The sequence below is a fragment of the Phocoena phocoena genome, chromosome 17 (genome assembly GCF_963924675.1).
Source record: "Phocoena phocoena chromosome 17, mPhoPho1.1, whole genome shotgun sequence".
In the NCBI taxonomy this organism is placed as follows: Eukaryota; Metazoa; Chordata; class Mammalia; order Artiodactyla; family Phocoenidae; genus Phocoena; species Phocoena phocoena.
Window position 1 is genome coordinate 80503017 of NC_089235.1, and position 27368 is coordinate 80530384.

At 67.1% G+C, this 27368-nt stretch overlaps 3 protein-coding genes across 4 annotated transcripts in view; 2 read left to right on the forward strand and 1 right to left on the reverse strand.

Annotated features, from left to right (window-relative positions):
• Positions 1 to 7375, forward strand: part of MROH1 (maestro heat like repeat family member 1) — a 53345-nt gene extending 45970 nt beyond the window's left edge. For both annotated transcript variants that reach the window (XM_065895275.1, XM_065895276.1), the window contains 11 exons: positions 893 to 1058; positions 1667 to 1863; positions 4562 to 4699; positions 5067 to 5181; positions 5461 to 5607; positions 5796 to 5984; positions 6161 to 6316; positions 6399 to 6533; positions 6603 to 6705; positions 6780 to 6845; positions 7290 to 7375. In XM_065895275.1, coding sequence (XP_065751347.1) covers positions 893 to 1058; positions 1667 to 1863; positions 4562 to 4699; positions 5067 to 5181; positions 5461 to 5607; positions 5796 to 5984; positions 6161 to 6316; positions 6399 to 6533; positions 6603 to 6705; positions 6780 to 6845; positions 7290 to 7375 — 1498 coding nt within the window. The remainder of the gene's footprint in view (positions 1 to 892; positions 1059 to 1666; positions 1864 to 4561; positions 4700 to 5066; positions 5182 to 5460; positions 5608 to 5795; positions 5985 to 6160; positions 6317 to 6398; positions 6534 to 6602; positions 6706 to 6779; positions 6846 to 7289) is intronic.
• A 276-nt stretch (positions 7376 to 7651) lies between these two features.
• Positions 7652 to 27195, reverse strand: BOP1 (BOP1 ribosomal biogenesis factor). The gene is made up of 16 exons (XM_065895169.1): positions 27157 to 27195; positions 26798 to 26995; positions 20769 to 20849; positions 10382 to 10536; positions 10166 to 10283; positions 9986 to 10087; positions 9704 to 9916; positions 9469 to 9630; positions 9300 to 9380; positions 9157 to 9226; positions 8946 to 9078; positions 8687 to 8867; positions 8322 to 8610; positions 8164 to 8248; positions 7982 to 8089; positions 7652 to 7895 (listed from the first exon to the last, which is right to left on the reverse strand). The coding sequence occupies exons 1-16, from the start codon at positions 27193 to 27195 to the stop codon at positions 7742 to 7744; spliced, it is 2169 nt and encodes a 722-aa protein (XP_065751241.1). The 3' UTR covers positions 7652 to 7741.
• Positions 12265 to 13807, forward strand: SCX (scleraxis bHLH transcription factor). The gene is made up of 2 exons (XM_065895345.1): positions 12265 to 12837; positions 13769 to 13807. The coding sequence occupies exons 1-2, from the start codon at positions 12265 to 12267 to the stop codon at positions 13805 to 13807; spliced, it is 612 nt and encodes a 203-aa protein (XP_065751417.1).
• Positions 27196 to 27368: the final 173 nt, after the last annotated feature.

Consider the following 27368-nt stretch of genomic DNA (forward strand, 5'->3'; position numbering starts at 1 on the left):
CTCTGACCGGTTTTCAGCCCTCCTCTTCAGACACTCTCTCGAATGTCTGCCAGACCTTTTCGTCCCACCCCCTACATGTCTGTTTCTGAATTTCCGCCGTGATTGTTCTCTGCTGGGTTCTGGGTAACTCCCTCCATTTATCTTCCAGTTCATTGTTTCTCTCTCCTGCTGTATCCAGGCTGGTGCCAAATATGTCACTGAGTGCAGGGTTAGGTGTCTCAATTCTTTTCTTTTTTTTGTCTTTTTGGCCACACCGCGTAGCATGTAGGATCTAGTCCCCCAACCAGGGATCGAACCCGGGCCCCCTGCATTGGGAGCGCAGAGTCTTGACCACTGGACCGCCAGGGAAGTCCCTGTGTCTCATTTCTAAAGGGCTGTTGGTTGGCTTCCAAATGTGCTCTATTTTTAGAATTTCCGGGTCCAGTTAGATATCTGGAGTCTGTCACTTCTCTCCGTAAACGTGACGCACAGCCGCCTCCCGTGTGTCTGCGCGCCGGGGTCTGCAGGCTGCTCGGGCCTCCTGCGGCCTCCGCCTGACCTCACTCACATGCCTGCCTGCCTTGGCCACGCGCTGCTCGGTGCGGGAAAAGTGACTTGTAGGCGCCCCCGAGGCCTGGGGTGGCGCTGCCCCCCTCCAAGGAAGTCCAGTGTCTGCTCTGGCAGCTCCGGGGACGCCTCCTCTCCCTGCCCCTGTACCAGGGAGATCTTCTGCCCTTTCTTGCCAGCTCTGCTCAACCCCGGGCCGCCTGACTGCAGGCCACTGGGTCAGAGGAAGGAGTGAGTTCGGGTCTGAGGTCAGGGTGCCGCTCGTGGCCTGGCTGGAGCTGAGGCTGCTGGGCACGACAGGGGCCGACAGTGGCCTCGGGGTGACCGTCCTCCTGCCCCACTCCAGCCACACCTGCACCCTGTGGAGGGCGCTGGCCGTGGAGCCCGGCCTCGCCACACAGGTCCTGGGGCTGCTCCTGGAGAAGATGAGCGGGGACGTGCCGTTCAAGGAGAGCCGGGCCTTCCTGCTGAGCAGCGCACCCGACCGCGTGGCCACCCTGCCGCCCCTTGCGGTGAGTGAGCTCTGGGGCGGCATGCCTGGCCCCTCCCCCATCCCCCCTCCCCGCTGCTGGTCCAGGAGGCTGGTAAGGGGCCGCGTGGCCACTGCGGGAGGGCCCCTGGTGGGGGGGGGGCCTGGGTGGCACCCCGCAGGCACCTGGCGGCTGACTGGGGCACCGGAGCAGGCGAGCTTGGAGCCCAGGCTCGTAAAGGCCCTGCAGGTGTCGGTCCCCGAGGGAGCGCCCTCTGTTTCACCCTGCAGAAAAAGAATAAACCCAGCTTGGCAGCGTTTCCACAGTAAAGCAGCTGTGAGAGTTTCCTCCCCCTCCTGCTAAAGCACCGAAAGCAGATGCTGGGAGCCCGTCCCCCCGCGGCCACACTGCCCTGGGCCCGCCTCCAGCCCCCGGGCTGAGCTCCTCGTCCCGCCCACCCAGCCGCCCCTCAGGCGCCTCCTGCTGCTCCCAGGGCCCAAGACTTCTGGGGACACGGGGTACCTGCTAAGGAAGTGGGGCTTCAGGCTAGCTTGGGTCCTGGGGTGCAGGGTCCAGCCTTCGCTGTGGCCGGCCTTGTTAGACCTGGCCTGGGGCAGGGAGGACTGAGGCTGAGGTGGCACCGTCCCCAGGCCACCTGTGCGCTGTACGAGGTCGCGTCTGCCCCGGCGTCTGGGCCGGCGGTGCTGGAGCTCTACCCCCAGCTGTTTGCGGCGCTGCTGCTGCGGGTCAGCTGCACCGTGGGTGTCCAGCTGCCCAGGAACCTGCAGGCCAAGGAGAGGAAGAGCGCCAGCTCAGGCCTGGCCTCACCGAGCCTCGAACCCTGCAGGTAAGCGGGCCCCGCCTTGCGCCCCGGCACCCTCGTCTGTGGGCTGCTGTCCCTGCTGGGGGTGCAGCTTCCCTGGGCTGCAGGAGGGATGGGGACAGTCGGGGCGGGGCTTCCCGGGGACATCAGATGGGTCGAGAACTGCGCCTTCTTTGGGAGGGCAGAGCGCGAGGAACGCTTGGGCACGGCAGGGTCTGCGCGAGCCCGCTCTGTGTGTGTGACCTCAGGCTTCAGCTCCAAGTTCTGGCTCTTCCTACACTTGACTGGGGCCCCCCCACTTTCGGACAGAAACTCCGCAGCAGCCTCCCTGCCTCCCCTGAGCGGCCTCTCACCTGGGTTGGCCCCGGCCCCCAGCCCTGTTGGGGAGGGCCCAGCTGCCACACGGGTGATGCCGGGTTGGCTCAGAGCCAGGCCCCTGGTGCCGCTGGCCTGTGCAGGCACCTTCCCCTTGCCTCTCGCTGGGGTTTGGGGCCCTGGGTCCTGGGTCCTGGGGCAGGAGCCTGGGGACGGCGGGGTGGAGCTGTTTCCTGGCCCCCCCAGGTGGCTCTTCGGGGCTCCGAACAGCTGTCTAGGGCCACAGGATGGACAGAGGAAGCTGACGCCCCGGGGCCACCGGAGCCTGAGTGACGGTCAGCCTGGCCGCCTCCCCACCCTTCCCCAGTGTCTGGCTGGGGACACACGAGGGACAGAGTCAGCCCTCCCCGCCCCACTGCGGGGCTGCCCCACCGCAGAACTAACACGTCCACTCCAGCGAAGGCTGTGTGTCAGGAGGCCTGGCCTGACAGTGCAGACCGGGTGGAAATGTGAACGGCCCAGCGGACACGGCCCAAGCGACCCCGGGCCTAGCACATGGGCTCCAGCACCGTGGTCTGAGCTGTGGGGCCTACAGCCCCATGGCCCAAAGAGGGGTTCTGGGGGGGCCACCCCTGAGCCAGGATGCGTGCAGTGCCAGGCACAGGCCTTGGCTCTGACGGGGGCCATTAGTCAGCAAGTCAGACCCTTGCAAACGCCACACCCCCAGAAAGTCTGGGCAGTAGGGTGAACAGGCAGGGGAGGCACCTCCTCTGAATTGTCAACCTGCTCCTCGGCCAGACCTGCCCCTCACCACTGCCCGTTTGCCGTAGCCAGGGGGTGCCTCTTCTGGGCCTTGAGGCCTGGAGCAGGGTGTGGAGCCAGGGGCAGAGCTGCTGGGCCCTAGCTGTGGCCCGGCCCTGCCCACACCGTGCGGGACTCCTTGGCAGGCACCGTGGGCATCTGCCCGGTGACCGCGTGGCTGGAATGGTTTTCTGTGCCTGCAGTTGGTGTGGGCGCCCCACATCCAGGGGCCCCCCTGTGTCTGGGCCTCTGCTGGGATTGCAGAGCTCCTGGGACAGTGGGAGCCACCTTCCAGTATCTTCCCTGGTGTGAGGACCCAGCTGGGTATAGTCTGTGGACGCACAGCCGGGGAGCCTGTCCAGCTGTTGGTGGACACCAGATCCCTCCCCGCCCCCACGAGGGGCACCCCCACAGCCCTCATTCCACCCCGGGACGACCGTGAGGCTGGAGCTGGGCCCAGGTGGGGGCCGTGGGTTGTGTGCATACGGCGGGCTCGGAGGAGTCTACCAGCATCTGCTTCCTGGGCTGCTGGGACCCCTGGACCAGGACCAGTCACGGGGCCTCCAAAAGCGCGTCAGATTCCCCCACAGCCACCCCCGCCCCTCCCCAGATGTGAGGCCTGTACTGCGCGGCTGGCGAGACCTGGCCCTCACGCTCCAAGCGCCTAGGCCCCTGGCTGCCCCTGCACCCCAGCGGCTGAGCCGTCGAGGTCCTGGGAAGACCCCGTGCAGCTGACGCCTGACCGCCCTGAGGACGGTCCAGCGCACTGACCTGGAGGCGGGCACGGCACCTACGTTGACGCACACTCACGTCTGAGGGCCCACACGGGCCCTGACACGTGAGGCGGTCGATGTCAGGAGAGAGGGGGTCAGCGCGGGGCTGGGGGCCGCGGCCCTGAGGCCCTCCCTGTGCGGCCCTGGGGATGCTGACATGTTGTCTCTCCGGGCCGCAGGTCGTGGTGTGAGTCTCTGCCAGGTCCATGTTGGGCCAGCACTGCCGTCCCCAGTCCTGTCTGTGGGGTCCTGACCCTGCTGCCCGCTCACTGGCAGCCCTGCACCCTCTGCCTGAGCTGGGGAAGGGTTCATCAGATGAGGGGCGGACGCGCAATCCCGGCTGGTTTCTGCCTCCTTGGGGCCCTCCCACGAGAGAGAGGGCCAGCTGGGCGTGGCAGACGGGGCTGCCTGGCGCAGGCAGGAGTCAGGCTCTGAGCTGCCTTTTGAGTTCATTTTTATGAAGGGTTTTCTCCATTTTCTTTTTCACTTTTTTTTTTTTTTAAACTAAACGAAGGTCTTTAAGGCAGGTGAGAACAGCTGATTGTTACCCTAAAATTAACCTGAGGGCCTTGCCTGCTCCAGGGGGCCTAGGGGACACTACCTGCAGCGCCCCCAGCTGCCCCTCACGGGGGGTGGGGAGACGGGAGCAGTCTGCCTGAGACCAGAGGGTCCACAGTGGTGCCCAGATGAGGGGGAGGGGAGAGCCCAGAGCCTGCGCCCCCCAGGATCCTGCTGGTAGGGAGCAGGCTGGGTAGCCCCGGGGCATGTCTGCCAGCAGCACAGGTGTGTGGCCTGAGCCGGGAGCCCTGCCAGCCGCGCCCGTGTCTCCGCAGCTCCGCAGTGGATGCGCTGCAGGCCGTGCTTCTCCGAGGCGGCAACGACGACGTAGTGCAGCGCATGGAACTGGAGGGGGGCTGGCAGCTGCTCAGGACCTCGGCCGGGCACGAGGAGGGGGTCACCCGGCTGGCCAGGTGAGCAGGCCCGGCCGGCGCACCCCAGTTCTGGTGCCGGCTGGGCTCTAACAAGCCAGGTACTGTTCAGGTACCATCCGGGGGCCCCCAGTGGCGCCTGGGAGGGGGCCCAGCATGAGAAGCTGGTGCGTGGGGGCAGCGGGGTGGCCGTGAAGGCAGCTGTGGTCTCTAGGCGCGGCGGGCTGGGAGGGGCGCGTCTGGAGGGGGAGGACGTGCGGGGCCCGGCAGCCGGGTGGAGGGCTCACGGGCCGGAGGGCACAGACAGTGCAGGCTGGGAGGCAGAAGCGCCCCCAGGCCCACATGGGAGCGGGATGTGCCCGGGGGAGGCCTGAGGCCCCAGCCCTGCCCAGCGTAGCCTCCTTCCCAGCGCCATGGCCAAGTTCGCGGGCCCCCGGCTGCCCCCGATGATGAAGGCGCTCTTCGCCACACAGAGCAGCGCGTACGAGATGCAGAGGGTCAGCTCCACAGCCTTCCTGGCCGAGGTAGGAGCCACGTGCTCCGGATCACAAACAGGGACAGCAGGGGCCCCTCCCCGACAGGCGGGCTCGGGCCACCCCCTGGAAAACCTACCCCAGGCCGTGGCAGCAGGGGCCAGGGTGGGGCTGGGTCAGGAGCTCCAGGGAGGCCAGGAGCCCAGGCTTGGCACACAGGCCTCAGCTGGCCTTCGCCACGTCCCCGCCTCAAAGTGACCCGCGACTGGGAGGGCTGCCCCGTGCAGCGGTGGGGAGGGGGCGGGGCGGTCAGAGCGCCTCTGCCCCCAGCTGCTTGGCAGCAACACGGCGAACGACCTGATGCTCCTGGAGCCCCTGCTGGACAACCTGCTGGCGCGGCAGAAGGACACGTGTGCCCGTGTGCGGAGACTGGCGCTCCGGGGCCTGGCCAACGTTGCCTCGGGCTCCCCGGATAAGGTGAGGGGCTGGCCAGCCCTCTGGGGCCCTGTCCCCGGGAGAGAGACGGCAGAGCTGCAGCCAGCGAGGAGACCCAGGTGGACGCGGTGCGGGCGGTGGGCATGGGCATGGAGATGGCACCGGGAGGGTGGGGGGCTGGGCCATTCCACAGCATGACCCGGGCACACAGGTGTGTGTGGCGTCCCCAGGTACGGGCCCACGGCCCCCAACTCCTGACGGCCATGATTGGTGGGCTGGATGACGGTGATGACCCGCACAGCCTGGTGGCCCTGGAGGCCATGGTGGGCCTCGCGAGGCTGCTGGACCTGGTGGAGGCCTGGGACCTGCGCTCGGTGCTGCTGCACGTTGCCATCCGCATCCGGCCCTTCTTCGACAGTGTAGGCCCCGCCAGCCCCGCCCCTGGCCATGCCGGCCTGGCTCCTGCCCCTTCCTCTCCGGGCCCCGCGAGCCGTGTCACCACCGCACGCTCAGGGCCGGGCCCCGGGGTCGACGGATGGGCAGCTCTGGGGAGGGCCCCATAGGGTGACACCTGCCGCCCGCCACCCCGCCCCAGGAAAAGGTGGAGTTCCGTTCTGCGTCCATCCGCCTCTTCGGGCACCTCAACAAAGCCTGCCAGGGGGACTGCGAGGACGTCTTCCTGGAGCAGCTTGTTGGCGGGCTCGCGCCCCTGCTGCTGCACCTGCAGGACCCCCAGCCCCCAGTGGCTGCTGTGAGTAGCCAGAGGGTATGGGCAGGCCGGGCCGGACTCACTCAGGGACTCCGGGACTCAGGGCTCGGCCTGTGCCCTGCAGGCCTGCAGGTTCGCCTTGCGCATGTGCGGCCCCAACCTGGAGTGTGAGGAGCTGGCAGCCATCTTCCAGAAGCACCTGCAGGAGGGCCGGGGCCTGCACTTCGGAGAGTTCCTCAACACCACCTGCAAGCACCTGGTGAGGGGCGGGGCGGGTGGGGGCGGGGCGGCGGGGCGGGGGCGGGGCCTGACTGAGGGCCTCCTGCAGATGCACCACTTCCCCGACCTGCTGGGCCGCCTGCTGAGCACCAGCCTGTTCTACTTCAAGAGCAGCTGGGAGGACATCCGCGCCGCGGCCCCCATGCTCACAGGTGAGGCTGCCCTGGGCCCCCCTCCCGCTCCCCACGGCGCGGGCCCTGACCCCGGCCCCACCCCCGCCCCGCAGGGTTCCTGGCGCTGCACGTGGAGGCTGAGCGCCGGCCGCAGGTGGACCTGGAACAGCTCCTGGCGGGTGAGCCCCAGCCCTGGGCCCCGCCCCCCACGGCGCGCTGGGCCGCGCTGACCCTGTGGGCACCAGGGGGGACTAAGTGATTTTCCTGGATTTCAAGGATTTTTTCCCTGTCACTGGTGACCTCATCGTCTCTAGTAATTCACGGAAACTTCTTAACTGTTCCAAAAGAGCTTAAAAAACACTAAAAAAGGAAAAACTATCTTTCCGTTGGCTCCTGAGCCCTCCCGGCAGAGGCCTGTCTTAGGAGGGCGGTGGGCGGGCGGCCCCCACGCACAGGGTGGGGTGTGAGCCTCGGGGTCCTGGCCCCCAGGCTCAGCGCGCCAAGAAAGGGGGGCTCAGCCTTAGCCGCAGCTGCTAGCGGGGTGTGGGCGGGACCGCGGGCTCGGACGTTCAGTTCTCAGGGGGCCGCAGAGGAGCCCCCAGCAGCGGCTCCCTGTCCCCCAGCGCTCCAGCTCCTGCTCAAGGACCCGGCCCCCGCGGTGCGCGTGAAAGCTGCGGAGACTCTGGGCCGCCTGGTGAAGCTCGCCTGAGGCTCCGGGGGCAGCGCTGCCCCTACACGCAATACCGGCCTTGCCGGCCCGAACCGAACCTCCGAGATGGGGCCCTAAGGAGCCCCCTGCCCGAGGGGAGCCCCCAGGCCCACACAGCAAGGGAGGGCCGGGGCCACGAAGGTGGGCAAGGCGCTGTCCCCCCCCCCCCCCCCAATAAAGCCATTTGCTGCTCAGCAGGTGCCGCAGTGACGTGGCCTCTCCTTCTGGGCAGGTCGGCAGGCCCCCTCCCCCGTTAGGCATCCTGACTCAGAGAAGGTCACGCCAGCAGGAGAAACGCCTCTATTGAGTGACCAGAGCACACACCCAGCCCAGCCCCACCTGCCCCGCCCCGGGAAGCAGGGCCACCTAGGTGAAGAGGCGGAGGGTGCCGTCGGCCCCGGCGGAGAAGACCCATGGCTGGGTGGGGTGGAAGGCCACGTCCAGCACCCCCAGGTCTTTGGTCAGGCTGTGCCCCTTGAGCACCTTCACAGGCACCAGCAGTGGGTTCTGCAGCAGGTCGCTGTGGGGAAGGGAGAGGCTCAGGACGTGGGCGGCACAGTCCCTACGGGGGGGCGGGGGGGGGGGCGGGCGGGCACCGGCACTCACTTGTACACCATCCCGTGGCAGACGATGACACTGCCGTCGTCGGAGCCAGATGCGAAGAGCGGGTACCGGGGGTGGAAGGCCACGGCCCGGAGGGCCTTCTTGTGGTGCCTGAGGGGGGGACCAGGTTGAGGGGGGTCGGGGGGGGCGAGTAGGGAGCAGCCTGCCACCCGCCAGCACCTCACCTCAGCACCCTGTACGGCCTGGTGGACAGGTCCAGGTCAAACCACACCAGCTTGCTGTCATAGCTGCCACAGAGGACGTTGTCGCCTGGGGGAAGACGCGGTGGTAGGGCCCTGGTGGCCCCCTCACCTGCCCCCCACCAACCAGGGCGCCCCCTCACCTGCCGGGTGCACTGCCAGGCTGGACACCCACTTGCAGTTGGGCGTCAGCTTCTTGGTGAGCTCCTGGCGCAGCAGGTGGTAGAGGCGGACGCTGCGCTGGGAAGCCACGAGCAGGAAGGGCCGCACGGGGTGGAAGGCCACGCACTGCACCTGGCCGTGGCCGCGGCGGAAAGGGCTCTGGCTGCGGCGCCGGCTCAGCTGGTGTATCAGCACCTGGCTGTGGCCCGGGGTGGCCAGCACCACGGCCATGTAGTCCCCACGACCGTGCCACGTCACCTGCGTCACTGGCTGCGGGAAGGGAGGTGGGCTCAGCCGCGCCCCCCCCCGCCCCCGCCCTCCCCCACAGCCCCCCCCCCCCCCGCACCTTGCCGTGGCAGATGCGCAGCCGCAGGCCGACCCGGCGCTCTTCCTCCGAGGCTTCCAGCCAGTGGGCGGGCTGCGCGGCAGGCTCCACGGGCGGGGTGAAGGCGCTCAGCAGCTGGTCCGTGCTGCCCACCACCAGCCGGTCCCCCAGGGCCGGGGTCAGCAGCAGGACCGCGTCCTCCCTGCGGCCAGAGCCCAGTGAAGGCCCCCGGGCACAGGACCACCCCCGCCGGCGCGGGCACCCCCGGCCTCATACTCACACTGCCACGGCCACCAGGCAGACGTTCGGGCGGGGGTTCCAGGCGACACTCTTGACCACGCCCCCCACGGGCACGGTCCTCACGCAGCGGGCGGAGGCCACCTCCCAGAGCCGCACAGAGCCATCGTCTGAGCCTGAGCACAGCGGATGGCCTCTCAGCACCCGGCCCCCAGCCCAGTCCCCATGGCAGGGCCGCCCCACCCGAGGCCCACCTGATGCCAGCCACTGGCCACCCGGGGAGACACTGAGGCAGCGGACAAGGTCGCTGTGGCCCCTGTAGACCTGCAGAGAAGGGGCAGTGAGGGACGGAGCCCCGGAACTGTGTGCTACCAGCCACCCCGCCCTGTCTGCTCACCAGGGCCTGGCATGTGGGGAAAGGCTGCAGGTCGCGTGGCCGGGGCAGTCTGGGGATGAGGTCCTCAGGGTCCACGTTCACCTGGGAGAGGAGCACGTGGGGTCAGCTGTGTCCACCCCCACTCCCCGACCCCGCCCGGGAGCCCCCCCACCCCACCCCCACCGCACACCCTCATCTTGCGCTGGCGTGGGCACAGGTAGAGGTCAAGGCAGCGCTCGAAGCGCTCCTGGATGAAGCGGCCGTACGCAGGCACAGCCCGCAGGCTCGGGAACCGGCGCGGCAGGAAGTTGAGCCTCCTCTCGTCGGGCTCTCGCTGCTCCCAGGCCATGCGCTGTGAAGGCAGGAGTGAGCCCGGAGCGCGGGGCGGGCGGGGGCAGGCAGACCCCAGCCCGCACCAGGCTCACCTCCTCCTCGCTGGGCAGGTACTCGGGAGGTGGGTTGTAGGACTCCGCGTGGCCCGGTAGGGCCAGCTTGGGTGCAGGCACGTGCATCTTGTGGCGGCCCAGCACCGCGTCGGGGTCCTCTTGGGCCCACAGGTCGTAGAAGCTGGGGGTGGAGTCCCGAGGACGGCGAGGCTGGATCCAGCCCATCTTAATGGCGTGCACCATGCGGGAGACCTGCAGAGGCGGCAGGGTCAGGGCGGGGGGCGGGGGCGGGGGCGGGCCGGAGGATGGGGCCACACCCACCTTCTCCTTCTCCACCAGGGACGGGATAAAGCTGCGCTTGTCAGCAGGCCGGTTGGTCACCGGGTGTACCATGAGGTCCCCACTGAAGAAGTCCACAGCCGGCTGCGGGGACGAACAGAGGGGTGTGGGCCCGGGCCCCGCAGGTGCCCCCAGACCCTGGGGACAGCGGCTGCCCCTTACCTCGTACGGGTTGAAGCTCACGTCCCCAAACTGGCCCCTCTGCAGTCGCCGCACCAGGGCCACCTGTTCATCTGTCAGCTGCACGCTGTGCCCCGTCATCCGGTCCCGCACCGTACGCCTAGGGGCTGCCCGTCAGAGCCGAGGCCCTGCCCCAGCCCGCCCCGCCCCAGCCCACCGGCCCTGTCCCACCCCACAGTCTCCGCCCCACGCCCGCACCAGTAGTCAGGGTTGTCCATCTTGTCCAGAAACTGGTCCAGCTCGTCGGGGGTGCGCAGGGGCTTATAGATGCGCCTGCCGTCCAGGTCGTAGCCCACGTGGGGGAAGTCATCATACCACTCCAAGGGCACGTTGCCCACCGTGTTCCGGATGTCCTGGGGCAGGAGGCCAGCATATCGGCACTGGACACCCACTGTGCCCACCCGTCCCTCCAAGCCCCCCACAAGATACAGACGAGGGGGAAAGGTGAGAGCAAAGGGACTGGCTTCAAGGCTAGCCAGGGGCAGCACCCGGGCTAGCACCCTGACTTGTGCCTTCTCCCTGGGGTGTGACGTGGCAGGGCAGCCGGCACTGTCCCCCACCACCCCCCTGACCCTCAGAGGCGCCGGAGCTGTACCTTCACATTTTCCACTGAAGTGGTGCCAACCCCAGAGCCTCCCCCCTGGATTCCTTGGCCAGGGCTCTGGGCAGCCACAGGCAAGGGTGACCTCATCGCCCGTGGGCTCCCTCCCCTGGCGGGGGGCCTTAGGCAAAACCGGGTAGCCACGGGCAGGGACTCAGGGAAGACCCCACCAACCCACTACAAAGGGAGGCCGAACCCGCCGCACTGTGACCTGCAAGCGTCCAGGGACTCCCCAGCCCCCAGCCCTGCCCCCACCCCACCCTCAGCGGGCAGAGCAGCCACATTCCCGGACACACATTCCTGGTCGAGGCCCCTGCCAGCCACCACCCTCCCTCCACCCAGCACAGAGACTGCTGCCCAGGCGCCGCTTCCTGCAACAGTAGCCCCGGGAGGAGTGGCCCCGATGAGACAGCACGGCCGGGAGCCTGGGAACCCCTCCCCCTTACAGCAGGACAGGACCCTCTGGGAGCTGCCCCTCTGCACCTGCCCCCAGCCCCCAACCTGCCGACTTCGGTTCTCCCCGCTTGCCCATCCTCCAGGTGTGCCCCCGCGTGTCCCTGCCGTTGCTAGGAATGCCCTTCCTTCTCCTGTGACCCCCAAGTCTACACAGCCATCCCTGAATTGGGCAGACAGGGGGTGGGGGGTCGGTGGCCCAGAGAAAAGGCCCACGGGAGCACTCAGCAGGGGAACGGGGTGCTGGTGGGGGGTTCTCCAGAGCAGGAGCGCAGGCAGGACCCGGTAAAGTGGGCACACACAGCCTGGGCCAGACCTGGAGGTTGATGCCAGGAGGGGGCAGGTGCAGGAGACACAGGCTGTGTCATCAGGCGACCCCAGGCACAAACCTGAGAGGGGGCGGCCAAGGGAGCTGGGGCTGAACTCCAGCCCCTCAAAGCTGTTCTCTGCCCCCTCCTCCGGGCACAGAAGGCCCAAGTGTACATGGGAGGGAGAGACAGACAGGGTGTGGCTAGGCGCTGGGGCCAGGGCAGCTGGGTTAACTTGGTCATGCCAAGCAAGAAGGCCCGGGTCATGGGTCCTGCTTGACCCTCCTGCCCCCCCCCCCCCCCCCCCCGCAAAGAGGGAGGAGAGGAGGCGGCACAGCCCTGGTACCACCCGGAAGGGGGCTCCCACTTTCCCCGCATCCCCCAACGACAGCAAGATGCTCCAGGCCCCTTCACCGTGGCGCGAGAAGGCAGAGGGACAGAGGGCCCCTGCTCCAAGCGGCCTCCAGGGGCTGGGAGGCGGGGAGGAGGGCGGGCCGGCGCGGGGGAGGGGCCGCCTCGGCTATAAAGGCCCGGCCCGCGGCCCTGCTCCAGCCCGGGACGCACACGTGCGCGCGGCGCCGCAGCCGCTACCGCGGGAGCCCTGAGACCCCGCGCCCCCCTGGCCTGGGCGGCGGCGGCGGCGGCGGCGGCGGCGGCGGCGGCGGCAGCGGCAGCGGCATGCACGGCGCGCCGCGGAGCTGACGGCGGCCGCCGGCCCCATGTCCTTCGCAATGCTGCGCTCGGCACCGCCCGGCCGCTACCTGTACCCCGAGGTGAGCCCGCTGTCGGAGGACGAGGACCGCGGCAGCGAGAGTTCAGGCTCCGACGAGAAGCCCTGCCGCGTGCACGCGGCGCGCTGTGGCCTCCAGGGCGCCCGGAGACGGGCCGGGGGCCGGCGGGCGGGGGGCGGCGGCCCGGGGCCTGGGGGGCGGCCGGGCCGCGAGCCCCGACAGCGGCACACGGCGAACGCGCGCGAGCGGGACCGGACGAACAGCGTGAACACGGCCTTCACGGCGCTGCGCACGCTCATCCCCACCGAGCCGGCCGACCGCAAGCTCTCCAAGATCGAGACCCTGCGCCTGGCCTCCAGCTACATCTCGCACCTGGGCAACGTGTTGCTGGTGGGTGAGGCCTGCGGCGACGGGCAACCCTGCCACTCGGGGCCCGCCTTCTTCCACGCGGCGCGCTCTGGCAGCCCTCCACCCCCGCCGCCCCCGCCCCCCGCCCGCGACGGCGAGAACGCCCAGCCCAAACAGATCTGCACCTTCTGCCTCAGCAACCAAAGAAAGTTGGTGAGTGTTGGCCGCGGGTCGTCCCCAGAAAGGGAGGCGAGGAGGATGGGGCGCCCCCCACCTCCAAACCACCCGTGCAACCCACACCTGCCTGGCAGAGAGGGCGGGGCCAGAGGCAGGCAGAGCTCCCCAGCAGCACCTGTTAACCCACGCGCAACCCCGAGCCCGGGGGGGGGGAGCGCAGCACGAGGAGGAGGGCGCAGCTGGAGCAGGCGGGGCCGGGCCTTCCCTGGACATTCTCCCCACGAGTCCCCTGGACACAGGCTCCCACGGGGACCAGACATGGGCACCCAAGGCCAGATGGGGGAGGAGACCGAGGCAGGGCCGACACCAACTTGGAAGCTAGGGGACCAAACCAGGGTTGGATCAAGCAACTCTGACCACCCACCCTGCCCCCAGGGGAAGGAGACTCAGGGGCAGTGGGATCCACTTGCTCTGCCACTGGCCTAAGGCTTATCGGGCACCTGCCCGCCCTCCCCTGGCCCCTGCCCCTGGGGCTGCCCACTCGGACACCAGTGCAGCTGTGGGACCCGCTGGCAGGAGCGGGCAGGAGACCTGGGGGCTGGGGGAGAGGCCCCGCTGCGGGAGACGCTGACTGGCCGTGATTTACGGCTTCTGCTGTGCTTGGTGGCACCGGAAAAGCAGGGTGAGCAGACAAGAAGAAAATACGGCGCGGCTCTCCCCAGTCCCCACTTCCTCTCCAGACGGCACGCGCAAGCTCCTGGGGCCTGAACATCTGGGAGATTTAATTTCCCAATTTCGGCTGTGCAGCAGCGAACTCTCCTCCCCGAGCCGCTTGGGGAAGCTGGGCTGAGCGTGGAAGGGGGTGCTCTCAGCACCCACCACCGAGACAGCACCCAGTGGGGAAGCCCAGAGGTGCAGGCTGGCACTGGTCTCTGAGCGGGCCCTGACACTGCCCTCCCCTCTGCAGAGCAAGGACCGAGACAGAAAGACGGCGATTCGGAGTTAGAGGCGGACGCTGCTGGGCCATCCACGGAGATGGATCCACCCATGGACCTGACTGGGGCACAGGCCTCCCTGAGGGCACCCCCCAGGCCAGCCCTGCCCCAGCTGTGAGCGGGGCCGATGGACAGACAGGCGGTGGGACTCAGAGTTGGCCCAGCACTTGCCCAGCCCCACTGGAACTTTCCGTGCTGGCTCCCAACCTGGTTTTCTTCTGGTCACTATGTGCTGGCATCTTTGATATGATAATATAAAGTCTGGAAACTTTGTATAATTAAAAACAAAACAATTATCTTCTAACCACGGACGCACACTGTCCTCTCCAGCAATTGAGAATCCACCCTGAGCCGGAGCCCGAGCCCGAGCCCACCCTCCCACCCCTCAGGGCTCCGTGGGCCAGGGTACCCAGTTCTCGGGGAAGGTCCCCCACTTTCCAGGGCTCAGGGCCGGCGCGCCCAGCACCCCCGACAAGGGAACTACGGCATGGGGTCCGAAGGAGACCTGTGAAGGGAGAGGAGGGCGAGGGACCGAGCAGGACACAGGCAGCCCAGGCCCGGGAGCAGTGTCACCCCACCCCCGCTCCGAGAGCCTGCCTGGTGTCCCCGTGCCCTGAAGGGTCCTCAGTGCTTGCGGTATGCAACTCACTGGTCGGTCTTCAGGGCCTCGGCACCTCAGCCTCTGCCCACGGAGCCCCACGAAGTGGGCACGTAGGGGAGGGTAAGCGAGGGGCACTGTCTGGCAGAGTGAGTCCCCAGGCCTGAGGGCATGGACCAGGTGGCAGCTGCCTGTGTGTACCCCTGGGGCCCACCCCTGCCCCCAGCCCCGCAATTTGGCCCCGGCAGCACTGCTCACACCGGGAGGACCCCTGGCTGCCCACCACCCACCCACCCACCCACCTCCCCCAAAGGCCCCACCTGCCCATGAGGAGGGCAATCCAGGCCTCTCCCCGAGCTGTGCACAGCTGGCAGACCATTAAAATCTTGCAGGTGACAATTATAGACTAGTGGCGTGAGCTCCACGGGCACAGCAGAGAAGAGAGGTGGGGGCGGCTCTGTGCAGGCCACCCCAGCACCCCCAGGCTGGCCAGCAGCCTGACTTCCGGCCAGCGGGCGGGGAATGGCCATGAGCGCCAGGTGCCAGCCCCGGGCCCTGCGAGCCCTCAGTGCAGGCTCAGGGACCCTGGGAGAGGGCAGGTGCCGAGGCCCACGTGGGCACCGCAACAGGGCAGGGCTAGAGCCGCCCCCTCCTCTGAACAGACGGGCTCCAGGGAACCGAGAAGCAGGAAGCGATGGTGTAATTTTGGAGGAAATTCTCAAAGCCAGAGCCATTAAGGACTGGAAGGGGGCTGTGTCCAATCTGATAGAAATATAACAGGATAAAAAGTCACAACGGCAGGTTCCACTCAGAGAGAAACCCAACCCCAAATTTCCTCTCCTTAATCCTGCAGGAGCTTACAGCTGGCATGCTCGGTCACCCCCACCCGCCTGCCTGGAGGAGCCAGGACCCAGGAGGAATGTGGGGGTCTGCCTGGGGGATGAGAAAGGCACCCCTTCCGCCCGGGGGCACTGAGGACACTGCGAGAACGCGACCCGCAGGGGGGCACGTGGGCAAGCAGGGACGCCCCTCAGGGTCTCCGGCCTGCCTCCCCTGCTCCCCGGGGCACCAGTGCAGTTCTGTGGGGGCGGTCTGTGGCCCACCTGCCGCTCACCCACCAGCCTCACCTCTCCATACCTGGGCTAGGTGGGAGTGCACCCTCCCTCACAAATCCTCCCGAAGACGATGGGCGGCAGGGGGCAGGGGGCTGCATGCCCTGCACAAAGGCCTGAGAGAAGAGTGCGGGGCGAGGGGGACAGGCAGGGCGAGGCCGGAGGGGCGTGGGTGTCAGGGGCCCTCGGAGCCGGTGCAGGAGAGAAGGGGCTGAGGGAGCCTCGGAGATGCCAAGTCGGTAGGAGAGGACAGGCCGTTGGGACAGTCCCCAGGGGCCAGCGGGTCCTGGCACAGGGCGCGCGGGCCAGGCGCTCGGCTGCTGGGCCTGTGACTCGACAGCGGCTGCAGCTTGGCCAGCCTCGGGCCCGGGCAGGGGGCCCGGTCGCTCGGAGCTGCACCGGTAGCAGCAGAGGCTGAGAGCCTGGCCCGCGCGCCAGCAGGAGAGGGAGGGGAGGGGGCGGGGAGGGGCACGCCGGCACCCTCCACCGCTCCAGAAATTCAAACCAGACTGGGGGTGGCGGGCCGGCCCGAGCCCCTGGAGCCCCACGAGAGCCCACTCAGCTACTCACGGCAGCCGCCAGGCCCCCGTCCACCACAAACCCCGCTTCCTCCCCAGGACGCCAGCCTCACCCCCCCACCGAGCCTCCGCGTGCCAGTGCCCCACAGAGGCGGCACGAAAGGAGGGCCCAGCCCGCACCCTGGGCCAGCAGCCACCTCTGCGGGCCAAGCAGGCCTGGAAACGCTCTGATGGCCATCAGGGCCAGGCTGTCAGCTCCCTGTCCCCAGCCTGGGGAACGAGCTGCTGGCGGCACCACGTGATCCATCGCCAGGCCGCCTGCGCCCGCAGGCCAGCCGGCCCCCACCCTGCGCAGCACCTGCGGGCTGCCAGGAAGCACATGTGACCCCGTGGGGGCGGGAGCCCGCCGACCCCTCCAGGGCCCAGACAGCCCCCAGCCTGCGCTCTCCCAGGGGGCCGCCATGCCCCAAGGACGAGCCTTCGGCCAGCAGGGGTCCCCCACCCCCCAGGCTGCACCGGACACGGGCGGCCACAGGCTGATGTGTCGGCTGGGATTTTTCCGCTCTCGCAGAGCCCCCCCCTCCCCTCCCCCTCCCCAAAGTGGCTGCAGCTGTCAGGACCGCAGATTGGAACTGCAGGTACGGCGCTGGCCCGCTGCCCACCTCCCTCCCGTGTCTGTCTGAGAGAAAGGAAGCCGGCCCACCTCTGGAATCCTTCACTCTCTCCTCGTTCCGCCTCTCCCACCTGTCCCCGGGGAGCGCGGGGTCAGCCGCCCTCGCTCGGGCTCTCTCTTCCCCTTGCCCCTCTCCGATTACAATGCCGGCAGTGTTCCCTCAGCTCCCCCGACACGGAGCCCCCCCCCCCGCCCCCCGCCTTCCTGCGCCTCCTCTCTCCCGCACTCCATGGCGGGAGGAGGACAGGCCACGTGCCCCAGGCCACCTGCTGCAGCTGAACCCACACAAGGTGCTGGCAGGATGAGTCCCGAGTCCTGGTCGACGGGCCCAAGGGGAGAAAGCCAGGTCCCACTCGGCCTCTTCCTGTCCCAAAGGCCAAAGCCAGCTGAGGGGATCCTGGCAGGGGTCGGGGTCAGAAGCAGGGCCCACCAGCTGTAGCCAGCCAGGCCAGGGTGGGGCGGGCGAGAAACTCGGAACCCCCTTCCCAAACCTCCTCCGTCAGACTGTCCCTCCCAGTTGCCGTCCTCACAGAAGCGCTGCTGGCCCGACCCACCCCTGAACCGTCGGACGTCGTGTGGGCACAGGGCCCCTCCAAGGCCACTCCTTGACCCCCTGACCAGTGCCTCCACGGCTGCTGGGGTAGAGGGAAGCAAGTCCACTCCCCCGCCAAGGGGTCCATGGGGGAGGGGGAGAGGGCACCGAGGTTGCCCCTGCTCTTGGGTCCTCAGATACCCAAGACCCCCACCCACCTGCCCCTCCCCCTCCTGGGGTTGGCCAGGGTCCAGCGGGCATTCCCACGTGGGACACCCGAATCTCGGCTCCCTGCAGGCAAGGGCTCCCAGAAACTCCTCTGGGAATGCTGGAGGTGGGCACAGGCTTGGGACCCCCTTGCTAAGTGCCAAAGGCCCACTATACTGCTTCACACATCCCAGCCCCAGCCCCTCCAAGACCTCATTCGGGAGGACTCGTCCCGAGCCCCTGCCCACACACGGCCACCCCCACCCCGAGCCCTGTCCTCAGCGAGGCAGCCGCGGCCCGGGCTGGGACACGTGCTGGCCCTGCTCAGCAGCCGGCCGCTCACCCGCCTTTCCTACACAACTTGAGCCCCACAAGCCTGCCCGGCCAGCCCGTCTACGGCCACACCTCCAGCCCTAGGGCGACACCCACCCCACCCCCGCCCCGCCCCAGGCCCAGCACGCTCCCTCCCACCCGCCTGGCCCGGGAAACTGGCTCCAGTGGGCACAGGGCAGGCCAGGGCCTCTACCACCCAGGTGCCCCAGTGAAAGGGAGGGTGCTGCTATCCTCCAACACCCTCCGCCCTCCCCAGGGGGAACCCTGTCTCCCAAGTGTGACAAGTGGACCCGGGGGGGAGCGGCGCTGGCGGTGGGGCACCCCACACACACCCAAACGCAGCGGGCCTGGCTGAGAGGTGGTGCCTGGCAAAGGCAGCCAGGGGCGCCCTGAGGTCACAGCCGCCACACCCACAGCCCCCCACGGCCACCTGTGAGGCCACGGTGTCATCGGGGCCCTCCCAGGCCAGGCGGCCGGGGCGACCCGAGGGTCTGTCGGAGCCTGGCCGTGGGGACGGGGGCCCGCCAGGGAGGCCGGCGGCCCGCGAGGCCGAGACGCACGCTCTGCGCAACAGCTCGAAACCCGAGCCGCGGCTGCGCTGCCAGCAGCGAGCGAGCGCCGGGGGCCGAGGGCCGAGGCCGCGCCGGGGGCTGGGGCCGGGGGCGGGGCCCGGAGGACGCGGCTGCCGCTCAGTAGCCGGGAGGCCATTAGCGGCGCCTGGCGGGAGAGCTGGGAGGACCGCAGCCCGGACGCAGATGCGCCCGCCGCCCGCCCACCCTCGCAGGGCCGGGACCCCGGGGGCTCGCAGCCCCGCCCACACCCCACCCGCCCAAGGCCTCAGCTTCTCCCAGGCCAGAGGCAGGGTGGGGGAACCCCGCTGCTGCGAAGGCCGCCCAGCCCCCCGCCCCCGCCCCTCCTCGTGGGGCGGCAGCTGGATGAGATCACGTCTGTGGGGGAGGGGTGCAGTGGACTTGTGGGAGCGGGGCTCCCCCCACTCACGGTGGCCAGGACCCCCGCCACGCGTGGCCTGGCAGCACGTTCAGGGGCTGCAGCCCTGTTGCTGCCTGGGATGTGAGCTGGGGGGAAGGTACGGAGAAGGCCAAGGTGCGGAAACAGGACCCAGGTCTCCCGAGAACGAGAACAGTTGCTCACCCGTCAGTGCCTGGGGCCGGGGTCCCCCAAAGCCATGCACGGCAGAGGCCGGCGGTCAGAAGGCCTAGAAACCCCGGGCCTCAAGCCCAGGCCTGAGGGGTGGGCAGGACAGGGGCTGGGGAGGGGGAGGTGGGCACTGCCACACCGCAGGTTCTCCCCCAGGAGCACGCCCTGTCAGGACACCACTGCTGGAGGCTGGCCAAGGCCCGAGTGGAGTCCTGGCACCACCGGCCACCTCCAAGGATGCTGCGTGGAGGAGGCGCTGCCCGACACAATGCGACCAAGTGTTCGCAGACGGTGGCCCCTCCCAGGTGCCAACCACCCGGGCACAGCCCCGCGGTGGGGGAGGCTCCGCGCTCCTCGCGCCCCTTGGTCTCCCGAGAGGACTGCTCGCCACCCCACCTCTCAAGCCTCGTCCCTGAAGCCCACCCTGCTTTGCACAGACGCGGCGACAAGTGTGTGTGTGTCGGGGGGGGGGGGGGGGGGGGGGCGGGGCAGCACTTCTCAGGGAGGAGAGCATCTGTCAGGCCAGCCTGGTCCCTGAAAGCCGAGCTCTGCCGCCCCCTCGAGCCACAGCCGGCTGTGCTGGCAGAAGTACGGCTCCCTGTCACTCAGGCGACATATGGGATAGTCATCGCCGGAGGAAGCAGCCCCCACCCCGGCGGCTCCAGCACAGCCCCGGCCAGGAGGAGCGCCTCCCCGCGGGCGGGCCGAAGCCCCTCCCCCGGCCTCTGCACTCCATTTACAATCATCATCGATTTCTCAAAATACCGAATATAAAAAAGTAGCCGACAGGATGTGGCTGCCGACAGCCAGAGCCCCTGGGAGGGGGGGAGACAGGCCGGGAGCCGCGCTGCACCGGCCCCCCCTCACCGAGCACGCCCGCTGCTCCGGCCAGGAAACCAATTTATTTTGTTTTGTCTCTGTTCTCTGAGCGCACAGAGACCGGGTCGGGCGCGCAGCCAAGGCTCCTGCAGCCGCTGCCAAGAGAGCAGAGGATGGGGGTGGAAGCTGTGCAGGGGAGGGGGCGCGTGTCTCCCCAGCCGGGGACAGCCCCTGGCAGGCGGCAGGAAGAGCCACCGGGGGGCGGGGACCGCTGTCTCTGCAGGCCCCCCAGCCCGAGGAGGCACACACCCGGAGGGCTCACGCCAGGGCAGTGGGCATGGGGGCCGCAGCCCCGCCCGGTGGCCAGGACACATCAGGGAGGGGGCGGCTGGGCGAGCAGCATGGCCACGTCTACCTGGGAGGCTCCTCAGCCCCAGCATCCCCCAGAACCCACGGGCAGCTCCGGGCAGCTGAGCCACAGCAGCCTCTGGCCAGACCGAGCACCCCTAGCCTGGCAGCAAGCTTTCCCCTTGAGAGCGTAAATGTGGGAAGGACGACCGGATTCACTGAGGGCCCCAGCGGCCCAGGCCTCCAGGATGCCAGGAAGGAAAGGGGCAGAGAACCGGGGCCACCCGTCTCCTGCCCTCAGTGCCCAGTGCAGGTGCCCGCGGGGCCTGTCACTGCACCCTCACCCCCGGGGCCCAGCCCAGGCCGGCTGGTGTCGGGGAAGCCTCCCCGGGCCTGTCAGTGCCCGCCCAGAGCACAGGGGCGCCCACCGCCTGCCAGCCCCGCTGCCCACCCCCCAGGGCCCAGGGGTGGCTGCGAGGTGCCCAGTGCCCTCCCCTCCCCGCGACGACACACACCCCTGCAGTCACGTGTACCCGACCCTGAAATCGCTCTTCCATACGGGGACTGGGGCCCCAGGCCAGGACGCCCACTCAGGCCTCGCTGTGGCCTGACCCACCTCTGCCCAGGCAGTGCAGCCCACCCTGCGAGCGAGGAGGCCGCGGCCCCAGCCATACCTCCTCGTCAGAGCTGTCCTCCACATACTCGTCCTCAAACCGCACACTCGCCACCTCCGTCCTCGGCGAAGGGGTCCCGGCCTGGGAAGGGAAGGGGAGAGCAATTATGTTATGTCAGGACACTGACGCCCTGTGCCTGGGGCAGATCGCGGGTCCAGGACGCCCGCACCCTCCTGCCAACGCTGAGGCCTAGGTTCCCACACCCCAGTCTCTAAGCGGCTCCAACCTGGTCCCACCGCAGGTCTAAGTGGGCCTCTCAGGGAGGGGGGGGTCCCACCCAGGGTCATCCTCTGTCAAGGGCTGGACCCATCATAACGTCCAAGCTCCGGGGGAGGACCCCAGGGAGGGGCTGACACCTGGCAAAGGAACACTTAGCCACCCCCGCACCCCTTAATGCGAACAACGGCTGCAGGGCTCCCGGCCCAAAGGCCCAGCCGAGCCCAGAGCCAGCCTGGGCTCCGGGGACAAGGCCTCTCAGCAGCCGTTCCACCGAGGGGAAGGCCATGGTACTCGCTCTTGGCCACTGGCAGAGGGGCCACAGCCGACCCACTCCTAGGGCAAGACCCTTGCCCCGAGGAGGCCACATCCAGCACAGCCGGCCAAGGGCCCAGAGAGGCACCCACACTCTCAGACTGCTGGGAGGACCCGGCCCCAGGCTGACCCCGCCCACCGGGCCAGTGAGTGGGTGCCACTGTTCGCTCACACCCCAACCTGGAAAACAGATTCTCCCCTTGTGGGGCGGGGGGACCTGGTGTACCGGAACTGGGATTGATGGGGAGAACAGCCCGTCTCTCCCCCCGACTCCAGGGGCAGTAAAGTGTAGCAGGGCCCCCCCACCCCAAGCACGGGCGCCCCGCCCAGAGCCCCGCTCCCCCTGCCCGGGCAGGAGCCAAAGGCCCGCAAGGCAGCTCTCCCTCCCGCCTGTTTTTCCCTCGGTGTGAGGAGGGTGGGAGAGTAACTTTCTTTCCAGGCCAGGAAAAGGCGAGATTCGGTTTCCACGTCTCTCCCACCCCTTGCTCCCTGAGCTGTGCACTGCGGGAGCCCTGCCCGCTGAAAGTGGGTCAGCACTGCCTGGGGGCGGGGGCAAGCGGGGGGCGCAGAGGGCCAGCCTGGGACCCAAAGCTTTCCTGCCGTCCTCACCCATAGCAGCAACCAGCGGACACACCTGCCCCAGGCCCTGGGCTGGCAGGACCCCAGGCCGGGCCACTTGCAAGTCTCTCAACAGCCCCCTGATGCCAGCCCGTGGCTGACAGGCCACTGGTCGCAGCAGGGTCGGCAGTGCAGGCCACGGTGCTCCAAGGCTGCCAACCGCCAGCCAGTCTGATGCCCCCCACCAGGCACCGGACCCCAGGAGCCCAGCACCACCTGCACGACAGGCCACCATCCCGGGGCCCTGGCCAGCCCCAGTGATGCCTGGGGAACCAGACACAGGCGGGACCTCAGCAAGCGGAGGGGACACCCAGCAGCGGGGCTGTGAGTTCCTGGGCAAAAGAGCTGGACACCCGGCAAGGAGGGCCCTCCCTCACGGCACCAGGGCTCTGAAGCCACATCCTCCCTCCAGAGGTGACGCTGCAAGGCAGATGGTGGCCACCAGGGGGCTGCCGTGATGCGGGGCGTGGCCCAGCTCCTGGGACCAGGAGGACCTAACAAACCCCGCCCCTTCAAAGTTTAGAGGTACCGTAGCCGGGCAGTGGCCACCGTAAAAAAGGGAGAACTCGCACAGCGCCGCCCTCTCTCCGCTTTCTCAAGCGGCCCAGCCCCAGCCCCAGCCCCCAACATCCTCAGGCACGGGCACCAGGTGGCGAGGGGCTGCCCAGAGCCGCCAGCGCCCACCCCAAGACGGGGTCAACGCCACGTGCTGCGGGCTCGCAAACGTGTCCATGTGGATGGCTGGGGGCCCCCGGGCAGGACCAGAGGGAAGTGCGGTTCTGTAGGCAAATGTCCCAGACCAGGGGACCAAGGGAGGCAGGACGGGCCTCTCCTGGGAGGGGCTGCAGCCTCGCATCATGACGGCGGCTCCACGGCCAGGTGCTGCTGCACGGCTTGCTTGCTCTTGGAGCCCTGAGTCCCGAGAGGGGGGACAGGCAGGCAGAGGCGAGATGCCCAGTGACAGCCAGCCACTCAGGTCACCCCACCCAGACGTGTGAGTGAAGCCCAGAACACGGGATGTGATCTGAGTGACCGCCCTCCGAGGGCAGAACATACTAGAAACCTGGGGAGGGTACAGGAGAAGCTGACGTGCTTCACAGCTGAGGGGGGGCCGTGGGATCTCCCAAACCCACTGATCATGTCACCCCAGATGCGACACCACCCCACCTGCCCTGAACTCTGATCCCCAGAAATAAGAGTGTCTGACGCTGGGCCACGGCCGGGGCTCTCTGGGACAGGCCCGGGTACATCCTGCCTGAGGTGGCCTCCACTGACTGGGCCCGCTCCCTCCCCAGGAGCCAATGCCCAGACCCCACAGTGCACAGGCCTGGGACTCACAGCTGCCACTGGTCTCCTGGCGGCCCTGCCCACCACTCCCCAGAGCTGAGTGAGACCCAGATGGGCTCCTCCTGCCCAAGGGTTTGCAGTAAGCTCCGAGCACAGACAGTACAGGCAGGACTCTTAAGTTATCTGGGAGATGCTAGTTGCACATTAGGCATCGCTACTAGGTCTTCTGTTACATTCTTTTTTTTTTTTTTTTTTTTTTTGTGGTACGCGGCCCTCTCACTGTTGTGGCCTCTCCCGTTGCAGAGCACAGGCTCCGGACACGCAGGCTCAGCGGCCATGGCTCACGGGCCCAGCCGCTCCGCGGCATGTGGGATCCTCCCAGACCGGGGCGTCCCCTGCATCGGCAGGTGGACTCTCAACCACTGTGCCACCAGGGAAGCCCTGTTACATTCTTGAACGTGGCAAGCAGATTCAACTAGTGAAGATGGGAACTTCTGTACAAAAGAATAAGAAAACAAAATACGGGAAAACCCACACAAATGAGAAAGGACCAAACCAAACAGGACAAGCAGAAGAAAAAAATGGATCTAAACAAGCACAAAAATGAAGAAATGGCCGTCAGCACCTAAATCCACTCAAGGTGAGAAATCAAGAGGAGGCCCAGCAACGCGAGACCTATGGGACCGGAAAAGCCTGCCCAAAAGCACCACCAAGTGCTACTGGGGGGACACAGGGAAGCAAGAGGCCCTGGGTGCCCGGCAGCAGGAGCCACCACCTGAGGGTGGAAACAGGAGGCGTGTGGGCGGCCAGTGGGGGAGGGGCCCGGGGCTCCCCTCCAGCTTGCTCGCAGGGGACAACCCACGGGCTGGGGCAGGTGAAGGTGGGTCGGCAGACCCTCGAGAGGGCCCTGAACTAGCGGAACTCCCCAGCGTGGCAGGAAGGTTCTGCAGGTTAGCAGCCCTGCAGTAGCTGCAGGACGAGAGGAACAGGCTGACTCGGGGGGCCCCAATGCAGAGCATGACAGGGCCGTCACGGGGGCCGCTCCTGGGTGTCTCGTGCGGCCAGGCTCGGGGGGAGACAGGAGAACACACAGGAAGCACTGACTGGCCTGTTCGTGAACAGGAGACGGGGAGAATCGCCAGCTCCACCAGGTGGAGCGGTGGGTGGCTTCTGAGGAACGGATGGAAGAAAAGGGGAGATGGGGGGACATCCACCAGGAGTCAAGAGCACACCCACCTCTTCAATTCCCGCTCTTGGCCTGGACGAATTCCAACCCAGTACTGAGGTCCCCGCTTTAGAAGAAAATACTCCAACACCCCTCAGCTACAGCACGAAGAAGCCAGAGACGTGAGTGCCCAGGCCAAGCAGGTTCCAGGGAAGCTGGCAGGGCTCCAGGACGACCCACAGGGCATGCGGATGGGCGCTAAGAGCCTGCGCACGCGCGGGGAGGGGAGCACGGCACCGGTGGGAGACAAGGCGGGGTGAGGGAGCACCGCCGGCCCAGCGGAGCACGGAAGGGAGGGCCCGAGGGCCTGGCTGCCAGTGGGGGACGCCTGGGGAGGGCGCAGAGCCACAGGCAGCCTCACCCCCTCTGAGGACGCCCCCACCCAGGTGGCCTGGGCCGACTTCCTCAGACAGAGGGCTCAGAGGGCACCCCGGAGGGCCGAGGGCCAGGGGCGAGGACGGCTCCCCACCCTCTGGAGAGGGTGGGCATGGAGTCTCTGCTGAGCTGCAGCTCAGCACCCGCTAAGCCGGCCGCCAGCAGACCCAGGACGGCGGCACAGCTACCTCTGCGGAGCAGCACGAGTCCAGTGGCTCGCGGGGCGCAGGTGGTCAGCCTCGAGACGCCTGCACAGCAGTGCCTCACCTAGAGAATTTCAACTAAAAGTTCTTTTTATTAAAAAAAGTTATTTAACTTTTAAAAATCATTTCTAAAATTTTGTTTATAAAAGAGGATAAAAATCCTATTTTAAAGGAAACAACTTAAGCGTGTGGATCCTTAATTTTTTTTTTCTGAATTTTTTTTTTTTTTTTTTCCGGTATGCGGGCCTCTCACTGTTGTGGCCTCCCCCGTTGCGGAGCACAGGCTCCGGACGCGCAGGCTCAGCGGCCATGGCTCACGGGCCCAGCCGCTCCGCGGCATGTGGGATCTTCCCGGACCGGGGCACAAACCCGCGTCCGCTGCATTGGCAGGTGGACTCTCAACCACTGCGCCACCAGGGAAGCCCTGATCCTTAATTTTAAAAGAGGAGGAAAGGATCCAGGAAGATAATTTAACCATGAACTGTGCTCACCAAGGAGAGTGAAGGCAGCGAATGGAAACGTCCTTTACTGAACAGTGTTGATCTAAGATTTAACGTTTTGTCAAGGATGGAATATTTTGTAAATTTAAAAAGTTAAGGGACTTCCCTGGTGGTCCAGTGGTAAAGAATCCGCCTTCCAATGCAGGGGACGCGGGTTCGATCCCCGGTCAGGGAACTAAGTTCCCACGTGCCGCGGGGCAACTAAGCCCACGTGCTACAAACCACAGAGCCCAGCGCTCTGGAGCCCACACGCCACAACTAGAGAGAGAAAACCCGCACGGCACAACTAGAGAGAAGCCTGTGAGCCGCAACAAAAGAGCCTGTGTGCCGCAACTAAGACCCGATGCGGCCAAAAATAAAATAAATAAATAAATAAATAATGAATCTTAAAAAAAAAAGTTAAAAAGGAGAAAAATCTGCCCATAAGCCCATAAAGCACGGGCAAGGCAGCCTGTGGACCATCTTCTCTTTGTGCACCAGCGCTACAATTAAAGCTTGAATGGGTGGAGAGTTTAAATTGGATTTAAAATCTTTTCTTCCCAGGAAACAGATCAAATAAGTGTGGCTTTTGGTTTCCATCACGGTCCTAACCTCCAGGACGCCAAGGCCATTCAAAGTATAAACAGTCACAGGATCATGTCTAGGACGCTCTGAACAATCAGTGTTGTGTTTTACTTAAATGAAGCTTTTCTGCCATTTTCCTCACTTAAGACAAGAGCGGGCTTCGCCTTTCCCCATCGTCACAGCAACAGGCAGGACAGCAAAGCCTCACGTGGCGGCCAGCTGGCTCCTGCGCCCCCGAGACCAGGCCAGGTGGACGGAGCTCCACTCGCTCCCACAATGCGGGGCCACCAGCTCCCCCCAGGCAGGCCCCTGCAAACAAATCCCACCTTGGGCTTTGCCTCTAGGAAACCCAGCCTACAGCTGAGTCTAGCAATGTGCCCTGAGCCTCAGGAGAAGTGGCATCAGAATCACCGGGGTAGGTGTGGGGGCCCAGGCAGGTAGATTTTTGGGGTTCCTATGAACAGAGCACATGACTATGCTTGAAAACTGGTGCCCTAGAGCTCAGAGCACCTCAGCTCCAAGTAAGCGTCCTACCCAGCCCCCACCAGCAACACCCACCCCCTCCCCTGCCCCGCTGCACCAGAGGAAGGACGAGGGCCTTGGGGTTCCCAAGGAACGGGAGAAAGCACTGCCAGGAGCCCCCAGAGAGCCCAATGCCTGGCAGGCACTTTCCTGGCCATGGTCGTCCAGGGGGAGAGCCCACCAGGAGGCTCCTTGCCTACGCACCTGCTGCCCGGGGGGCTTCTCCGTCCTGCTGTGCTGCTCATTGCTGCTGGCCCCATCCTCCTCCTCAGCCGCAGTGTCGGCCTCACTACTGTCACTGCCGGAATCCTCCAGGCCTGAGAACACACTTTCCTCGCTGTCGGAGAGGCCAGGATCGCTGCCAGGCCCAGGGCTGAGACCAGGAGCACCGAGGAGAGAAGGCTAAAAGGAGCACGGCGTCAACAAGCCCACAGCCCACGCAGCAGGCACCCTGCGCTGACCCACAGCTCTGTGTGGCCGGCCTCCAAGGCCACAGCCCTCAGGCCACAGCCTCCACCTCCACCAAAACCACCTACCCAACCCAGGCCTCCCTCACCACCCACCTCCACCGACAGCAGGCCGCGTGCCCTCGGAAGAGACATTCAACTCCTAGCATCTCACAAGGCAACGACTTTTCAAGGAGCTCAGTTCCCATCACATCACCCACACCGGCCCCCTATCTTCCACACCCCACCCTGGCACTTACAGACCCAGAGCTATGAGGACACTAGGGTGGGGTCTGGGGCAAGCAGAGGACCCCAACCTGAGGGCCTTT

What these genes read in the sequence shown, in the direction of transcription:
- SCX (XM_065895345.1), top strand. Translation starts at nt 12,265, where the DNA reads ATGTCCTTCGCAATGCTGCGCTCGGCACCGCCCGGCCGCTACCTGTAC. An exon ending in TCAGCAACCAAAGAAAGTTG is followed by an intron (nt 12,838 to 13,768) that starts GTGAGTGTTGGC and finishes TCCCCTCTGCAG; the next exon opens with AGCAAGGACCGAGACAGAAA.
- BOP1 (XM_065895169.1), bottom strand. Translation starts at nt 27,195, where the DNA reads ATGTCTCTTCCGAGGGCACGCGGCCTGCTGTCGGTGGAG. An exon ending in AGAAGCCCCCCGGGCAGCAG is followed by an intron (nt 20,850 to 26,797) that starts GTGCGTAGGCAA and finishes TTCCCTTCCCAG; the next exon opens with GCCGGGACCCCTTCGCCGAG. An exon ending in TGCGCATCTGCCACGGCAAG is followed by an intron (nt 8,611 to 8,686) that starts GTGCGGGGGGGG and finishes CCCTTCCCGCAG; the next exon opens with CCAGTGACGCAGGTGACGTG.